Source organism: Martes martes, assembly GCF_963455335.1.
Source record: "Martes martes genome assembly, chromosome: 9".
In the NCBI taxonomy this organism is placed as follows: domain Eukaryota; kingdom Metazoa; phylum Chordata; class Mammalia; order Carnivora; family Mustelidae; genus Martes; species Martes martes.
In genome coordinates this window covers 123,842,837-123,862,669 of record NC_137896.1, presented here as the reverse complement: position 1 = coordinate 123,862,669, position 19,833 = coordinate 123,842,837, and the positions used below count along the sequence as shown (strand labels likewise).

Genomic DNA, 19,833 nt, shown 5'->3' with positions numbered 1-19,833 from the left:
CTGGGATCGAGCCCCACATCGGGCTCTCTGCTCAGCGGGGAGACTGCTTCCTCCCTCTCTCTCTGCCTGCCTCTCTGCCTACTTGTGATCTCTCTCTGTCAAATAAATAAATAAAATCTTTATTTTTATTTTTATTTTTTTTAAATTTTTTATTTATTTGTTAGAGAGAGAGCGAGCGAGCACAGGCAGACAGAGTGGTAGGCAGAGGCAGAGGGAGAAGCAGGCTCCCCGCGGAGCAAGGAGCCTGATGTGGGACTCGATCCCAGGACGCTGGGATCATGACCTGAGCCGAAGGCAGCTGCTTAACCAACTGAGCCACCCAGGCGTCCCTAAATAAAATCTTTAAAAAAAATAAAATAAAATAAAAAACCAAGGTTGAAGCCAAAAAGTAAAGTAGCAAATATCTCCTGGCACATTCAGAAAATATAATCAGCGCAACACCCAGTGTTGTATTACCATGACTATCATTTGTTACTTTTATCATTTAAACCCCTCCAAAAACATTTAAAGAGGAAAATAAAAGTATTGCCTATTCACTCTATGGGAATATTGTGCCTGGTTTCCTTGGCTGGTTTCCCTTAAGTTCTCACACTGGACTAACAGGGTGCCCCCTTGATTCCTATAAAGATTCCATATATACCATTTACAGAATTTTTCCTATCATCCAGCAGCTAGAGTGGAGGATCAGAAGGACAAGTTTTAAAATTAAAGCTTGATGAAAATTAAAATTAAAGCTTCTATTCCTATTTTTATTTTATGTCTAGTTTTAAGCTTTTGGGAGAGAAAAAACCAACAATAATTCCTTGCTCAATATTCACTGACTGTCTGAGGTTATTCTCTTACCACTTCCTGATACGAGAATAAACATATACATTTTATTTTATTTTTTCTTTTATTTCTAAATTTTCATTTACTTTTTAGATTTTATTTAAATTCAAGTTAGTTAACATATAGTGTATTATTAGTTTCAGGGGTAGAATTTAGTGTTTTGTCAGTTACATATAACATCCAGTGCTCATTACATCAAATACCCTCCTTAATGCTCATACCCCAATTAGCCCAGCCTCCCACCCACCTCCTGCCCAGCAACCCTCAGTTTGTTCTCTATAGTTAAGAGTCTCTTACGGTTTGCCTCCCTCTCCTTATCTTATTTTTCCTTCCCTTCTCCTATGTTCATCAGTTTTGTTTCTTCAATTCTGCATAAGTGGAATTTATATATGGTATTTGTCTTTTCTCTGACTTGTTCTGCTCAGCATAATACATTCTAGTTCTATCCATGTTGTTGCAAATGGCAAGACTTCATTCTTTTAATCACTGCACAGAAGTCTGTTTGCATTTCTATACACCAATAATGAAGCACCAGAAAGAGAAATCAAGGACTCGATCCCATTTACAATTGCACCCAAAACCATAACAGACCTAGGAATAAAGCTGCCAAAGAGATAAAGGTTCTGTACTCTGAAAACTATAGAACACTTAACAAAAGAAATTGAGAAAGACACAAAGAAATGGAAAAATATATGCATTGTGAAAGGTACTTACCAAGGCAAAATGGTTCTAATACATTCAGGACCGAAAATTCACTCTGTAGGTTCATCATTCGAAGGCCAATTCTGATCATAAAGGACTTGATTTTCTCAGGCCACGGTTTAAGTAGAAGGTAGGCAAAAACATAGAGAGCATATCGAAGCCAGCACAGAAGGGGAGTGGCGATCCTGCCGTTCGGGGACTCAGACATCCGCTCGATTGTTGGAAAGAGCAGAAAGGAGCGAATTATCTATAATAAAAAACATATTTTGATGAGAAGTTTTCTTAAGGGATAACCCACTGTGTTACTGTTTCATCCATACAGTATGAACAAATGGGGTTTCAGAATATGACAAAGATCTTTTGTGAAAGAGTACCACTACCTGCTTGTCTTCTCACTGCTCAAGCCATCTGGGCAAAAATTTAAGGATGTCCCCTTGAGTTACGGGGGTTAATTTTCAGGGTGAGGAGCAAATCAGATTCTCTGATACCTTCCTGATTGGGAAGCAATTCACAATCCTTTTGAAAGACTGCTGAAATTAGGAATTCGTGTCCCATTTCAGTAGTTATACCACCTTGACTGACTAGTGATACCAGAAGAAAGTAGAGCTACATAAAGAACTCTCCTTCTAGTCAGCATTCCTTTTATTGATTAGATTTGGGATAGTTCACTTTGAAAAAGCTCCTCTTTTCCCCACTCTTACCAGTAAAAGGTAATCTTTAAGAGGACCAAATACATTTCTAACATGTGATTTAACTTTAATAAAGTGCATGCCAGAAACAAGCAAAGCTGGAAATCTTTACCTACATGGGAAAATGTTCAAGGACAAAAGATAATTTCAACTGAATTCATCAGGATATCCGGAAATATAGATGCCACAAGACGAAGAGCACCACTAAAACATTTTATATTTACCATTATCTACCATACCAATATTTTAAAAAATAATATATAAACATAACTTCTATGAGGGATCAGAAAAGGCAAATAGTTAAGTACAATCCCTATTAATACCAGAGTAATATAAGTGAAATAGATTACCAGTGTTAACAGATTATAGAAGAGGAAATGAGAATGGATACAATGGTTTTACTTTAAAAAAAAAGTTTAAGATACACACAGTAAAGCATATAAAACAATGTGCACTTTAGCAAATAATGGATAAAATGAACAGCTATGTGAATCCAGCAACCAAACACTGCCAGTATGGCATCTTCCCATCCCAACTCCTACCTCTGTTCACATCTTAGGTAACCTCTATCCTGACTTCCTTACTTTGCTTTCTACCAATACTTATCATTCCTTAATACTGTAATCACTTCCTTATTTTGTTTTACATTAATAGTTATCATCCTGCAATCAACTGAATTGTGACTCCCCTGAAATCCCAAGTTGAAGTCCTAACTCCCAATGTGATCATATGTCGAGATAAATGAGGTCACAGGGTAGGGCTCAGAGAGGTAGGATTAATGTCCTTACAAGGAGATTCATCAGAGAGCTCGCTCTCCCTTCCCAGGCACACACAAAGAGGTCTGGCAAACACGCATGGAGAAGGTAGCCGTCTACAGGCCAGGAAGTCTCACCAGAAACTGAGCACGCTGGCATGCTGATCTTGGACTTCCAGCCTCCAGAACTGCGAGACAATAAATGTCAGTTTAAGCTCCCTAGTCTATGGTATTTTCTTATGGCAGTTTGAGCTGACTAATACATATTCCTTAATACTATAGCTAAATCTTGTCTGTTAATGAACTTTACACAAAGGCAATCAGCTGTATGTTTTTGTGTTCTACTTCCTTCACTCAACCCTGTAAGACTCATTCATGTTGATATATGTAGCAACAGCTTATTATCTTGGCTCTGTAGTGTTCTACTGTATGAACATAGTGCTATTTATTTTACTGATAGATATTCGGGTTGTTTTTAGTCCAGAGATATTGCAAACATGTTGCTATGAACATTTTTATACGTGTTTTTTGGTGCATGTATGTATGTATTTCTGTTGATTATATCACTCAAAGTAGAAATACTATGTCATTATGGTATGTCTAAGTTCAGCTTTAGTAGATAATTCCAAACAGTTTCCCTAAGTACTAATGTATTTCCATACCGAGAGACATGAGAGTTCATATTGTTACAGATCAGCAGTCCATTGGTACTGATCACTAACCAGATGAATCGTGGTATACTTCATTGTGGCTTTGCGTTTCTCTGATAACAGTAGAGTTGAACAACTTCTATGTGTTGACATTTTCTGTATCCCCTGAAGTGCTTATTTAAGTCTCTTGCATGTTTTTCTACTAGGCTGCCTATCATTTCCTCTCCTTGATTTGTAGTCTCGTTTTTGTTTTTTTATTCTAGATACTAGTCCTTTGTCACGTTGCTGTCCTTGGCCTGCCTGTTGATCTCTTATTTTTTTCTTAAGGGACATGAGTTCTTAAGTTTGATGCAGCTGAATTTAAATCTTTTCTTCTATACTTATTCTCTGTGCCTAGTTCAAAAAATTCTTGTCTGACCTCAAATCATGAAGATATTACTTTTTTCATTCAAAACGCTTCCTTAGAAATTAGGGAAAGCTACCTCTTCAGAGTCCGCGAGTCTGTTCCTTTGATTCCAGCTATCAGTGATCTGCCATTTCCCTCGTGTATTTACATTCCTCTTGGATGAACTGAATGCACTTTTCCTGGCAAGACCTGACAGTACCGTATAGGTTTTTGTGGACTTTTTCATCCTCTATCACTGACAGTCCTTTTCCATAGGAACCTGTAGGGCGGCATTGCCCAAATGTTCAACTTGGTCTGTAATTCTCACTAATTTACAGGGTCTGTTACTGTCTCTAGTAAAGAACAGGGATTTGAGGGTCAAACTGCGGAGGTCTCTTTTCCTTCTAATCATCTTGTTTTCCCACGGTTGTATCTGTCAGCTGAGTGCTCGGCCGTTTCCTACAGACTTTTCCTTTTCTCTCAATAGTAGCTGAGATATTTTAGTTGTTTCTTGTTTGGTCCTAATTTGACCTCTACTAGGTCACATCAGCAAGAATGTACTGGTCCTTGAGGTCTTGGTGGTGATTAAAAGACATTATTTGGGAGCAGGGAGCCACAGGCTTTTCTGATGATTTTTTAAATGCGGCATTGGCAACTTTACATGTAAAATGCTCATAACGTGCTCTTGGAACGAATGCAGGGTTTCAGCCAGAGTACGGGAGTTGCTGCCACCTTAGCATCTTCTTAAGTACAAAGCAGGGGAGATGCTGGATGGACTGTGTGTGCTTTACGAAGGCATTCACGGGGACTTGTGATGCAGAGGACGGGACTCCCGAGTATCAGGGGTGATGGGGAGTCCTCCATTCAGAGCCAGCTGCCTATTCTGCAATGGGTTTATACAAAGATTCTATATGAAGATTCACATAAGGGTTGTGGAATCTCCGTGAAGTCTGATTAACCAAGAAAAGTCAGTTAAAGGAATCATCCTCCCTCGATGCCACTTTCAGTGTGAATTCCAATCCAGTGTATTCAAACACAGGCAGAGAAGCAAGGAGATCAGCTCTGGAATCCCGGGACTTCTCTGATATTTGGTCTTCTTCTTCCCCTCTGGTGTATCACTGGGGCGCAGCATCCCAGATTCTGCAGTAGGCACCCCCCCCGCCCCCAGAGTGAGGACACGGGGTGAGCAGGGTGTGCCGCACCGGCTTCGTAACTGCAGGCCTCTGCCCCGCAGGAGGCACCTGTAAAGAACCCAACGGCCCTTGAACAGGCTGACCCCGCGCCCCTGTTCAGTGAACAGCAGTATGCTGCTACTTCACCCCTGCCTTTCTGCCGTGCTCAAAGTCAAGTACGACTGTGGCCACTCTTAACAGACGTAGAATAGCCCTTCAGACTCGCAAGAATTACGAAGTCCAACAGTACCAAGTGTTAACGATGCGGATCGATAAGAACTCTTACACAACATGGCATTAATAACTATCACACTTTCCTCCTCTGTTTCTGAGACACCACTTTAGTGGGTGTCTGGAACTCACACAGAATGTAAATTTTTATCATTTTGTCGAATGTTAGTTTAATTGAGGGATCTGGCCAGGAAGGAGCTACCCTTCCCGACCCCGGGAAGACTTCTCCCTCGAGACGGGAAGCAGGTGTGTTAGCAGCTGCGGTGGCCGCAAAGGAAAAAAATGAAAGGAACTGACTTCTTGGGTTCAGCGGGGCTCTCGTTCGCCAGCCTCACTAGGAGCCCTAGGAACACGCCACGCTGAGGGAGCCGGGTGAGGCCATAGTCCACAGGCACGGCAGGCTCCCCGGCAGCCAGCACTCTTTAATAGTATCCCCAAAAGCTCTGTGGTCTAGTCTTCCACACTTACGTTCATAATCTACCTGAAACTGATTGTTATGTATGCCGTGAAATATGGGTCTAATTTAATTTCTTAACATATGGAAACTTGATTGTCCCAGCGCTATGAACTGGAAAGGCTGCCCTTTCCCTGCCTTTCCGCACAGACACTCCTGTTGTGAATCCCATATGGATGTGAATGGGTTCTTTTTGGAGCTCTCTGACCTGTTCTGCAGGCCAGTCTCTCTCAGTCTGTGCCAAGAGCACAGTGTCTTACTTAACAAAAGCTTCGTAATATATTTTGATGTTTGGTACATTAACTTAAGCCCCAGCTTGTTCTTCAAAAATGCCTTGGGTATTTTTGGCTCTCAACATTTCCATAAACATTTTGGAATTGGCTATTCAAGTTCCACAAACATCTCATTGAGATTCTGATTGTACTAAATTTAAAAATTAACTTGAGAGAAGTAATATCTTCATAATACTGAATTTTCCACCCCATGAACATGGGAGAGTTCTCCTTTTTTGAGTCTCTAAAAATGTTTACACATTCTACATGTAGTCATCTTGCACAACATTTGTCAGATTATTAGGTACTTTTTTTGTGCTATTGTAAATAGATTATTTTAAAAATTTCATTTTCTAGGGGGTACCTGGGTGGCTCAGTTGGTTAAGCATCTGACTCTTGGTTTCTCAGGGTCCTGGGATTGAGCCCTGTGTTGGGCTCTGTACTTTGTGCAGAGTCTGCGTCTCTCTCTCAAATAAATAAAATCTTAAAAAAAATTCATTTTCTAAGTGGTTGCTGCTTCTATATGATATAAATAATATTTACATGTTGATTCTGTGTCCAGCAAACTTATTAAAGCCCCTTAGTTCTAATAAGTTGTCTGTAGATTCCTTTGGATTTTCTAAGTACATAGTCGTATCATCCCCATGTAATGACAGTGTTATTTCTTCCTTTCAAATCCTTGTATCTTTTTTTCTTATATTACCTGAGCTAAAGAAAATCTTAATACAATGTTAACAGAAATAATTCTTGATCCCAAACTAAGAAATTTTTTTTTCCAATATAATCACAAAACATGATGTGCACTGAAGGTTTTCTAGTGATATGCTTTGTCAGATTCAAAACATTTCTTCTATTCCTAGTTTGCTAATTGCTTTTTAAAATCATAAATGGATGCTGAATTTTATCAATAACCTTTTTTGTACCTATTGGGATGATTATATGATATTTTTCCTTTCATTTATTAACGTGGTAAACTATTGGTTGTTTTTCTAATGTGAAATTAACTTTTCATTCTTGGGATAAACCCACTGTGGTCATGATACATCTTTTTTACATGGTTTCCTAATATTTTGTGTAGGACTTCTGCATGTTGATAAGTGAATCTAGGTTTGGATGTAAAGAGTTTGCTAGTTTGAGGAAATTAAGTTGGAGAGTAGGGTCTCCTCTTCTGTTGCCTAGAGGATTTTATAAAATAATAATGATTTATTCTCCAATATTTGATGGAATTCATCAGTAAAGACTGAAGTATATTTTAGAAAGTTCTGCCTATTGATGGATTCAATTTTTTTAATGGCTTAGGACTGTTTGGGCTTTTAAGAGTTCTTGGGAAAAAAATAATTAAAGTTCTTCTTCAAAATGTTCAATGTTATCTTTTCCTGGTGGTTCGTCTATGGCACAAAGTTATTTATAACATCCTGTGATTATACTTCAGTCTCTGGACTACAGTAGTAGTCCAGAATGACTCTTTCATTCCTGATACTGACTATTACTAGCTGACAGAGTAAACCTTTATAATTATGAAAGAACTCCCTTTAGGGGCGCCTGGGAGGCTCAGTCGGTTAAGCGTCTGCCTTTGGCTCAGGTCATGGTCCCAGGACCCTGGGATGGAGTCCTGCATCGGGCTCCCGGCTCAGTGGGGAGCTTGCTTCTCCCTCTGCCTGCTGCTCCCTCTGCTTATGTGTGTGCTCTTTCTCTGTCAAATGAATAAATAAAATCTTAAAAAAAAAGAACTCTCTGCATTTCTAGCATGCTTTTCCCTTAGAGCTTATTTTATTTTTTTTTAAAGATTTTTTTATTTATTTGACAGATGGAAACCACAAGTAGGCAGAGAAGCAGGCAGAGAGAGAGGAGGAAGCAGGCTCCCCAACGAGCAGAGATCCCGACACGGGGCTCGATCCCAGGACCCTGGGATCACGACCCGAGCCGAAGGCAGAGGCTCAACCCACTGAGCCACCCAGGTGCCCCATCTTAGAGCTTATTTTAATATGAACATAGCTACACCAGCTTTCTTTTGGTTAGAATTTGTAAGATACAACTTTTTGTACTCTTTCATTTTCTGCCTTTCTATGGGCTTATATTTAGAGGTTACATGGGGATGTTTTTCTCTGTCTAATCTTTTAACTAATATGATTAATATGCTTACTTCCTTTTTATTTAAATAATTCCTAATATTTTGGAGCAAAGTCTAAAATACAAACCTAAAACCTTACCTTGTTGTTTTTTATTTTTTGTGTACCTTCACATTATTTTTTTCTTCTTTCTTCCTATCTTTTGTAACAATAAAGATACAAATAATAAATATAACTGACAATAAATATTAAATAGTTGAGTAAATGATACAAAGAGTGATTAAACCATTTAAGTCCCCAAAATGATTAATCATTCTAAAGTAATTATAGGACAATTTAAGGAATAAATAACCATAAATAATAATAATTAAGCAAAAATGCATATGTTAGTACACTCAAGGCCATGGTGATATAGGGAAGAGACACAATAAAGAAAGGAGATTAGGAATTACTGGAAGAGGTAGTGCATCTTTAAACGGGGTGTGGAGGGAAGGCTACAAAGAAAGCTGACATTTGTGCATAGGCAGTCATGGAGTGAGCGGGAAGACACTCGGAAAAAAAGTTTTTCTGGGAGAGGGAGGAGCAAGGCAAGGGCAAAGGGTGTAAGACAGAACCTAATTTGGTATATTGAGCAAAAGCACAGAGAACAGTATCGCTGGGGTGAGGAGTGTGAAAGGAGATTAGCTCATGTTGTGATCACTGGGGCAGCAGTGAGGACAGAGGATGTAGGGTCTGATAGGACTGGGTTTTACTGTGAGTAGCTGAGAATCCTTTGAAGGGTTTTCGAAACAAGAGCGTTGTGGTTGACTTCCATTTTAACAGAATTACTCTGTTGTTGTATTATTAACACTGTCTCAAAAGTGCTAAATCAATGAAATTAGGCAAGATAAAAAATGAGTTATAAATTTGGAAAGGCAAAATTAGCATTATTTATTACTTATATTTAAAACATTAAAAATCCCCTGTATAAAAATAAGAGCTAAATACAAATGTAAGAAGAAATGTAGTGCACTTATCTAAAGAAAACTTTAAAACACAATGGGACATTTCTTTGGTCTTCCGTAGCAAAAGATAAAAATTCTCCCACTAAATTAATGGAGCAATTCCATTCACTTCAATCCCAATTAAATACTAAAAGATCATTCTTATTTTGAAATTTAATGAATTATATTAATGTTCATTTGAAAACGAAATGCATTAGCCAGCTAGGGATTCTGAAGAAGGAGAGAAAGAGACAGGCTCTCCACGATAGTGGACAGATTACAAAGCTACAATAGTTGAAACTATTTATCAGAAAAGGGTCACATAGCTCAGTGGAACATCAGAGAGCCTCAAAACAAACCTGAATACATGTGGGAATAAAACTCATGATGAAACCATCAGTGGAGAAAAAAAGCTGTTCAATAAATGCAGTTGGGAAAACTGGAAAAAATAATTACTTGGAGTAGCAAAGGGCTGGGAGAGGAGAGTTCATAAGGAGTGGCCCCACATATAGTCATGTGCCCCCATACAATGGAATACTGTACTGCAATGAGACCTCAGGTAGATTTGCATGGGCTGACAAGGAGGAGGTCCAATTGCTCTTTCTTCCTGGAAACCAGCTAGTTGGGACTGTGAATAAAAGGTAGTTAGCAGGGGGGCCTGGGTGGCTCAGTGGGTTAAAGCCTCTGCCTTCGGCTTGGGTCATGGTCCCAGGGTCCTGGGATCGAGCCCTCAATCAGGCTCTCTGCTTGGCGAGGAGCCTGCTTCCTCCTCTCTCTTCTCTCTCTGCCTGCCTCTCTGCCTACTTGTGATCTCTGTCTGTCAAATAAATAAATAAAATCTTAAAAAGGGGGGGGGGAGTTAGCAAACTTTAAAGGAGACATTCTATGCATTTGGTCTCACTCATCTGCTCTTTGGGCTTTTAATTTTGAAAACACAAAGGCAATTTTGCTTATTTTCAGGTTTTTCAACTACACCCTATAAATGATACCTGGAGAATTAATGTCACTGAATAATGCAATCTCCACCAACTGGAATTTAACTGTTGAACTCTCAATCTTCTTTTCTCTTTCAGGCAACTTTTAAACCATATTAGTAAAAAAAAAATGAAACCAACTACTATAATCAGGGATTTGGCTAAAAAACTAATTCCAGGGAATAATGTGAGATCAGTACATTTAATCCTAATCCCCTAAACCTTCTGCCATTTATAAAACAGCATTGTGAATGGTAAAGGAAAATACTCAGAACTAGAACCTTCAGGGGCTACAAATTCTTCATTAGGAAAGCAAAATGAGTATGTTCTCTTGTACTGTTTCTAAAAGCAGAAAAATATGTTAAATGGGAAAGCTAGAAAGAAATGTTTTCATTTCTTTCCCTGGCCAGTCCACAGTTAAACCAGAACAGTCACCTAATGAAAATGACCTGCTTTCCAAGAAGTCTGGTGGTTTAGTCCTTTATGATAACTCCTTGCTCATTTTAGTTTCAAGTTTATTTACTTCAAAACAAGGGCTTTTTTGTGTTTAATAAAATGTCCTTAAAATATTTAGAGAATGTAAATGGTTAATACAGTTACTGTCATACTAAAAAATATACCATACAGATTCCATACTAGCTATGTAACCCAGAGTACAAAGGAACTTCAGACTGATCAAATCAGCTGGCAGAAAGAGGAAGCAATCTATTACTTTGTATAAATGATCCATTACTGTGACCCATGTTAAACAAAACTTCATGCAAGGGGAACTCTAAAAATACAAGAACAACTACAGGGTTACATGTGGTTGATCTGTATCAATAACAAAATGAGAATTCAAGTGCACTCTGAAATCATGGGAATGTACCGAAACAATAAGGAAGTTCGAATACATACTCTGAATGCACCATTACCTCTCAAAACTATAAGAAGACCAAAGATTGCTTATCACAACTAATACTTAGTTGATGAGACTGGTTTTCCTCTCTTGCCTTTGGAGAACAACAGTTATTACCTGTTTGGTGAAACTTATACTTTTCTTAGATACCATAATGGGAACTTCAATGAAATTTATAGTCCAGATTTGATAGGATAAGCCACAGTAATAAAAATTTCTTTTATTCATATAGAAACCTATTGGCAAAAGAAATCACCAAGGTCAAGGAAGTATACCCAATTTTATAACACAGCTGTGCAGAGAAGGTTTCCAAATCTGTGTACATGACAAAACATTTTCTTATGTTACTGTCTCATTAAAGAAAGAACTTCTAGGCTGGCCAGTTCATTCTACTCTAAGGAAACATTCTCATATAGTTCACATTCTCATTTGAAATCTACCAGAGTTGGGATGCCTGGGTGGCTCAGTTGGTTAAGCCGCTGCCTTCTGCTCAGGTCATGATCCCAGGGTCCTGGGATCGAGTCCCACATCGGGCTCCTTGCTCAGCAGGGAGCCTGCTTCTCTCACTGCCTCTGCCTGCCTCTCTGCCTGCTTGTGTGTACTCGCTCTCTGACAAATAAATAAAATAAAATAAAATAAAAAAAAGAAATCTACCAGAGTCAACTTTGATGATGAAGCACAACCATGTGTCCTTGAACAATGCAGGAAAGTAAATACACTTTTGTTTATTGGCTGAGCCCACCTGCTATAGTAATGGCAGGGTGCTTCTCCACTGCACACGTTGAAAACAAGAACATATACCACACAATTTACCCTTTTACATGATGGCCAACATTATAAAGACATGTCAGAGAACCACATAGCATTGAAAGATAAAGTTGCTAGCGATCAAGGCACAGACCTAGAAATAATCCTAGTTTTAACTGTTTATCTCTTCTCCCCATGAGGCCGTGTTTTCCTCTCCTTATGATAAGACTATTCTGCTTATTTAATCAGATGTATGCAGTTTATGAACTGCAGATGCCATTAAATTCTAATGATCAAGCGCTTGCTGACATCTTGTATTGTAGCTTAACAACCTCATACAGGAGTAAGACAGGAATATGCCCCACAGTAGGGAAGTGCTTCTAATAACAGTGGTAGTGTCTAGTTGCTACTTTCTAGGAACTAGGTTTAGGCACCTTACATACGTTATCTCATTTAATACCTGTGACAACCTTATCAAGTAAGTTTTTTCATTCCATAGAGAAAACCGAGGTTTAGAGACAAAGATGAGGTTTCCTTATATACTTTCATACAAAATCATTTCTTAGCAATCATTATTGTTTGTGACCTAATTTCCTACGGGTGAGCCAATCACTATCATTATTGTTAGAGGCAGGCCAGTATTTCCAAGTGTTTCAAATCAGTCGGCTTCAGAAATTACTAACCCCGTGCTCTAAGAAGTAAAGCAAGAGATCCTTCAACAACTGATTGTTTAAAAAATTACGCGACTTTTGCTTAAGATGGACGGCATTCAAGAAAAATGACCACTTTTATCATTTCCATTCATGTGAATTATACTCATGACCTTCTGGGACAGAGAATTTTCTACACTTTCTACACTTTAATTACCTATATGTAAAAAAAAAAAAAAAAACAACAAAGCCATTCCAGCATTCAATCTACATGTTGGTGTTGCTAATGACAGGAATGCTCGCACATCTGCAGATAGAATTATATAGCTTATGGCTGATGACACTTGAACGTCTGAAACACAGGTTCAGCCTTCCATAGCCCATTCTTCTCAAGCTTTTTGTCACTTCATACACTTCACATTTATTTTCTTTTGAATGCAAAGTGCTCTTCTCAGCTTAATATCTCTTGGGATTCACTTCGTTTTGAGTCTTTCAGATTCAGGATCACAAAGAACTCAGATGGAAAAGAGCGATGCTCACAGGCCCACTGCAGATGATTCTTCAAGGGCTGCTGGGGAGCACAGCCGACTGCCACAGGGCACGTCACTCCGAACTGAACAGTGTCCTCAGGCAGCCTCAATGAACGATGACAACAGCAAATCTATCCTCATGTCTCTGCCTACAACATCCTCACAGGACTATTACTCAGAATCAGAAAGGATTTTTTTTTTTCCCTGATCAAAAAAAGCTGCTAGTTGCCAATTCCCTAAAATTTGGAGGTGGAGCAGTCTACGTGGATCAGGAAGCAAACAATTAAATAAATAAATAAATATCCCAAGTGTTCACAATGGGGTTGGGACTTTCCAAAGTTAGAAACCGCAATCTTTAAAAGCTTAAGCCAAGAATGACTGAGAAGAATCATTCATTAGGTCTACTGCTTGTTTTTTGGTTCATTCATTCATTCATTCATTCAAGATATTCTGGTACCTACAACACAGCAATGCCGTGGGGAGTGTGGGAGACTCAACGGTGGACGAGACAAAGCAGCCTCTGCTTTTAGAGTACCTAAGTCTAAGCAGAGAGACATCTAAAATAAAGCATGATAGGAAGTAGGCTACGGGAAAGAAAGAGTACAACAGAACCATAAAATGGGCACCAGATTCATCATGACCTAGGAACCTTTGAGAAGGGCCTTGGAAAGAGAAACTGACAAATATTCACGGGGTATGTCCGTGAGCAGAGTGCTGACGACAGAGCGCAGCGTTGTTTGGGGAAACCTATACACAAGACTCCTCCCAATTTAACTTTGCTGAAGACACTGTGAAACATGTACACCTCTGTTTCATGTACTGAAGTACCATTTTAATACCTGCGCTAAGATGAGGCCAAGGTATCCATCACGGGTTTTCAGACTAAGTGAGAGGGGAGCAATGGACAGGCCCATGGCTGGAGGCCCACGCTGGGTGCGCGCCAGAGCAGCCCGCGGCGAGGGACTTCCGCCACAGACGCTGTCCCAGACAACACTCCCAGTTTCTCAGAAGTCGAAAGGAAGCCTCAAAATATGGTTTTCTTGTTACATATTAACTGGTAAAAAGCAAATCCAACAGTCAGAGCAGCTAAGACCCCAGGAGACAGAGATTAAAACTTGGGAAAACAAGCAATTGATTCACAGCAAAGGGTTAGGCCCAAATAACTGACGTTCACACAGAAACCCCATTACCAGCTCTGCTAACGGAGCAGCTACGGATCTGTCCTTTCAGATCAGGAAAGAACAGAGATGCATCCAAGACGTATCCTAACTTATCTTCTCCCTCCTAGGCCTCTGAACAGGGTGCTCCTCCTCCCACTGACTCCCAGACACACCAAGTTGTTGAGGGTCCCATGCCCCTGGTGGTCTCCCCGGCTCGGCCCAAACCTGAGTTAGTTTCTGAGTCCTAGCGCTGCAACTCACTGAACTTCTGAGAACTCAGCTCTCATGGAGCTCAGAGAGAGGACAAGTACCCCTGGAAGGCTCTTCCTTACCTTCTCTAACAGGGTTGGCTGGCACCCCTAAGAGCCTACAAACATCTCTGCTCTTAAGAGTATTTGGCATACGAGGGGCGCCTGGGTGGCTCAGTGGGTTAAAGTCTCTGCCTTTGGCTCGGGTCGTGATCTCAGGGTCCTGGGATGGAGCCCCACGTCGGGCTCTCTGCTCAGCGGGGAGCCTGCTTCCCTTCCTCTCTCTCTCTGCCTGCCTCTCTGCCTGTGTGATCTCTGTCAAATAAATAAAATCTTTAAAAAAAAAAAGAGTATTTGGCATACAAATATGATAGGTCACTAACGTATCAGTTAAAATGTTCCATGGTGCCTGAAAATGCTACATGCTGGAAATGGGCACCATATACTCTGTTACCAGCTCAAATTTCAGCCAGTCATATACGTGTGTGTGTGTGTGTGTGTGTGTGTGTGTGTATAGTGTATACACACCCTACCCTATATCTGAGAGAAGACAGAGGCAGAGACAGTAGAGTGTGAGGGTGGGGAGAGGGAGAACAAATAATAAAGCAAATGAGGTAAAATATTAACAATCATAAGTGTGGGTAAACTGTGTACGGTTTATTTTATTCTTCAAACTCTTCTGTATGTTTGAAACTGTTTCCAAATCAAATGTTAAATAACAAAGTACAGTCCATCACCACCCTCTGTCCCCCAGCCATGGCACTTCCAATCCCCTTATCTTGCCCCACTCTTTACCAAGGTAGTGCCCCCTGTGACCATACTAATTTCTGCATTGTTCATATTTATCACCGTTTCTCCTTAGCAGACTGTGAACTCTGAGAGGGCAGAGCTTCTTTTCTGCTTTGTTCACGGGTCCCTTCCTATCACAGGTGCTTGGTGACAGTGCATGGCGCCTAGTGGACCGATGACTGTAGGTCTGGCTGAGGGGCAGTGAGGCTTCAAGATGACGGCCTCATCCAATACCCCTGAGCAACAACGCCTCTCCAAGCCCAGCTCAGGACTGTGGGTTTATTCTGTATAGAAATTGAAGGAAAGAGCTTTCTGAGCTGGGTACACAGGCTCAGAGAAAGGCAGGGTAAAGGGCCCACAGGAAAGAGGGATTAAATGAAAGTCCAAACACTAAATGCTGAAACTCTCATGTGCAAACACCAGCCTCTCCTGCTGTTTTGCTCTGATGATGCTGCCCTTAGGCAGGAGATTGGGAGACTTTTTTGGAGAAACTGAATGGCTCTAGAGAAAAACCATACAAATAGTAACACTGAGGAATAACACACACACACACACACACACACACACACACAATGTCAGGATACCTGTCCAATCACCTTGCAGGGAGGACAATTAGCTGATAAGGCCCACACCCACACAAAACCCCCTGGGACTTTCAGTGCTTCATTCTTAAATATGAATAGATAACAAAGGAATTTCAGACATTTAAGCAAACCTTCCACTGTACTAGACAGACCAACAGAAACAAAACATGAAAAAAGGAAGTCAGAATCGATCGTGATAGTGCTGAAATACAACCAAACTCCAAAAATGTGTTCTCCTCAGATAGAAAGAGAAAGCGAGCGAGCCGTGAAACAAAGAGGGCACTACAAAAATGGAACAAAGAACAAGAAATTATCTTAGAAATTCTTTTCATGAAGGCTGAAATAAGAAGTTTAGTTATATAAATTACAAGAAAAAGTTGGGAAAATATCTGGTATTTCTCACTGTATAGAACTAAAAAGAGGAGGAAGGGAGAAAGAGATTGATAATTAAATCAAGAGAATCAATTCTGGATGTTTAACATGTAAAGAATGAGAAAACGAGGAAGAAAAAAAACACGGGAGAAGCTTTTGGTACGTAAGGATGCCAGCTTCCAAACTAAAGAGGATAAGCAGTCGAAGGAATGTCATCAGAACATGTAATAATGGGGATGAAGCGCAGATTCTAAAACCATCCAGAGAAGAAACAAGTCACAGAAAGAATCGAAAACTCGAAGTGGCATACTTTTCAACCGCAGAGCTTGAAGAACCTGAAGCCAGGCAACCAACCGCTGGTAACGGTGGAGGAGGAGCGTGGGGGTGACAGACTAGCTTACTGCAAAGCAATCCCCTTGCCAAGAACAATTAGAAAAGCTGGGGAAAGGGTTTTTTTTAAAGTGCCTTTGAAAGCATCAAAGGCAGAAGAGGCTGAAAGGGCCAAAATCCTAGAGAAAAAAGAAACTCAAGAGAGGTGTGTTCAAATAGCTCTTATTTACCAATCCATGAGCAGTAGCTAAGAGGACAAGAAGCTGGGTTTCTAGAAGTACACTATGGCTCAAGGGCCAAAATTTGGGCCTTTGGTGCCCATTCGAAAAAGGCACGTAGGCTTTCAGTGGGAACTATTAAAGGCTTACCCCCTAGAAGTAGCGACCAACTGGACCTAGACCAACGCTCACCGAGGTAGTGTTGATTCAGCCTGAGTCCAGATGGCATTAACGTGTGATCAGTCCTTACTGTAATTGCTAGTCAAAAGCAAAAGGAAATTCTCCATGAAGGAATACAGAAGCCTCCTACTGTCTTAGCAATTTTTCATATATAACATCAGGAATTCAATTTAAAAAAAAAAAGAACACCTGACTAAGCAGCAATGGTTCTTTTTTTTTCTTCCTTTCAAAGATTTATTTATTTATTTATTCATTTGAGAGAGAGAGAGAGAGAACAAGGAAGCAAGCCAGTGAGCAGGGGGGAGGGGCTGAGGGAGAGAACCTCAAGCAGACTCCCCAGTGAGCACAGAGCCTGACATGGGGCTTCATCTCATGACCCATGAGATCATGACCTGAGCTGAAACCAAGAGCTGACTCTCAACCCGCTGAGCCGCTCAGATGCCCCAGCAGTTCATTTTCTGTGTCAACTTGACTGGGCCATGGGGTGAATAGGTATTTGTGAAACATTATTCTGGGTGTTTTGAGCGAGATAAACATTTGAATCAGCAGACCAAGTCAAGCAGAGACTGCCCTCCCTGATGCTGATGGGCCTCAACCGATCAGAAAGGCTGAGTAGGAGGGAATTTCTTCTGCTGCTTTTGTTTTTCTTCTGCCTTTGGGCTCTAACTGAGATGTCAGCTTTTCCTGGGTCTCAAGCTTGCTGCTTTGGGACTAGAACTTACCCACCATCTGCCCTGCTGGGTCTCCAGTTTACGGACGACAGCTCTTAGGACTTGTCAGCCTCCAGAATTGTGTCAGCCAATTCCTTATAGTTAATCCCCTTCTGCATGTACACACATAGGTACACACATCTGTTTCTCTGGAGAACTGACTCATATACAAACATACTGAGGGACAAGATAAGACAACCAGAAACAAAGAAGGAACAAGAAAAGAAATGTAACCGCAAGAAACTTGGATATTGACATGATCAGACACGACGGAATTTCAAGAATTGGTTACAACAAAAATAATAAAATGGAAAGTTCATAAGCAAAAATTACAATAACTGAATTGAGGCTGCAAAAGATGGGTATAAAAGGAGTTTACACATAGCTGAAGGGAAGACTGGTGGACCGAAAAATAGGTCGCAGAAAATACCTAGATTGAGCAGGGAGAGAAAAAAAGGGTTATTGTTAAATTATACTTCAACCTAAGGGGGAGGGAAAGAAAAGCTTAAACATCTAATAGGGAAAATCAAATAAATACGCAATATCTATAATACAAGGTAGAGTATATAAGAATTATGAGAAAAAGGTTTCAAAGGAAGGATAATAAAAATGACTGAGAAGGATCAGGGAAAGAGTTCCTGTAGGAGTTGGCATCTGAGATGGTTTCAGAAGATGGATGGACGGCATCCGTTGGGTGGCGGTAGGAGGAGGCAGAAAGGAAGTGGGTAAGAAGAAAGAGTAACAGGGAGGAGGGAGTACTAGGTATGCACAGAGCAGGTGCAAAGACCGTAGTCGAGGGAGACAGAGGAGGCCATCTACCTCGGAGGACCTTGAGGAGAACTCCCCTGACACCCAGATAATCACGATCTGCCCCTGAGACTTTATGAAATCACTTCTGAATCGGCATCAGCCAACATTCATGTAAGATGACGGAAGCCCTTAGAGCCTTTCTCCTCTGCAGTGGGGCTCTAGAAGCTCCTGAGCATGTCCCCAAGGGTCCTGGGCTATGAAAAAGGAAAAGGCTGTCTCCCGAACACTCAATTTAGTTTACTACAGAAGCTCCCAGAGCAACACTGGTGTGGAGATAAATTAAAATTATTTGTTGAAATGGAGTTTCTGGACTGTCTACAGGCTTCATTTATGCATGCTCCCTCTGGTCTCTGTAGGACTGATACTGGGAAATGATTTACTGTCTGCTTCCCTAGGGACAGGTTGCCAGAAATGATGCTGGCTTCAATCTTTATCCATTCATCAATATACCTTTCTGACACCTGATAATCTGGCTTCTTCCCAGCCGAATGCAATTAGCCTGAACTGGCTTGGATCCAAGATCTCAAAGCAACCACGTTTTATTCTCGTGAAGCATCCTTCATTTAGTGCCTGCTAGGGTTTTTCCACTTCAGGGAATTTTTTGTGGCCTGTGTTGAATATTGTTCACAGATTTTCCGTAAAAGCAAGAGGGGAGGGTAGAACGGCCTCAGTGTGTGGGGTAACCGTATTAGAGAGCCTTTCCCTTCCTTCAAATCACATTCAACGTTCTCATCACCACACACTGATAGACCTAAAAAGAATCTTCTGGATAGAGTAAACAGGAGCCACAGAAGAACAACTTCACAGAAATGCGTTCATCTGTTTTCATACTCTTGTGTGCTCTCTCTTCTATGCTCCACGCACCAAAGCTCTGTGAATCTGCTTCTCTGTGAATGCCCAGTTCACTGGCATAATGAAGCCGAAACGTGGCAAGGTATGAGCTCTATTTTTCAGAACTGTATCCATCTAACTGTAAGGGCATTCACAAAGCTAACACTCACTCATACCCCAGAGCTTCTTTAGAGTCCTAGCCACTATGAACCTCATGGTCTGATGATGGCTCTACTGTTCTAAAAAAGAACCAGCTTCATTCTAGCAGTATGATGAGTGATAATGCTAATCCCAACGTGTGTGTGTGTGTGTGTGTGTGTGTGTGTGTGTGTTTTCAATCAATTTTGTTTTTTTAATCACATTCAAATAACAGTCATGAAGAGACCATCAAAAGACATACCTATCATGGGCGCTTGGGTGGCTCAGTGGGTTAAGCCTCTGCCTTTGGCTCAGGTCATGATCTCAGGGTCCTGGGATCGAGCCCCGCTTCAGGCTCTCTGCTCAGCGGAGAGCCTGCTTCCCCCCTCTCTCTGTCTGCCTCTCTGCCGACTTGTGGTCTCTCTCTCTCTCAAATAAATAAATAAAAACTTTAAAAAAAAGACATACCTATCAA

At 40.7% G+C, this 19,833-nt stretch overlaps 1 protein-coding gene across 2 annotated transcripts in view; it reads right to left on the bottom strand.

Moving 5' to 3' along the window:
* The window catches only part of LDAH (lipid droplet associated hydrolase), a 108,150-nt gene that overhangs the window by 31,643 nt on the left and 56,674 nt on the right, over nt 1-19,833 (bottom strand). For both annotated transcript variants that reach the window (XM_080814595.1, XM_080814594.1), the window contains exon 5: nt 1,543-1,777. In XM_080814595.1, coding sequence (XP_080670721.1) covers nt 1,543-1,777 — 235 coding nt within the window. The remainder of the gene's footprint in view (nt 1-1,542; nt 1,778-19,833) is intronic.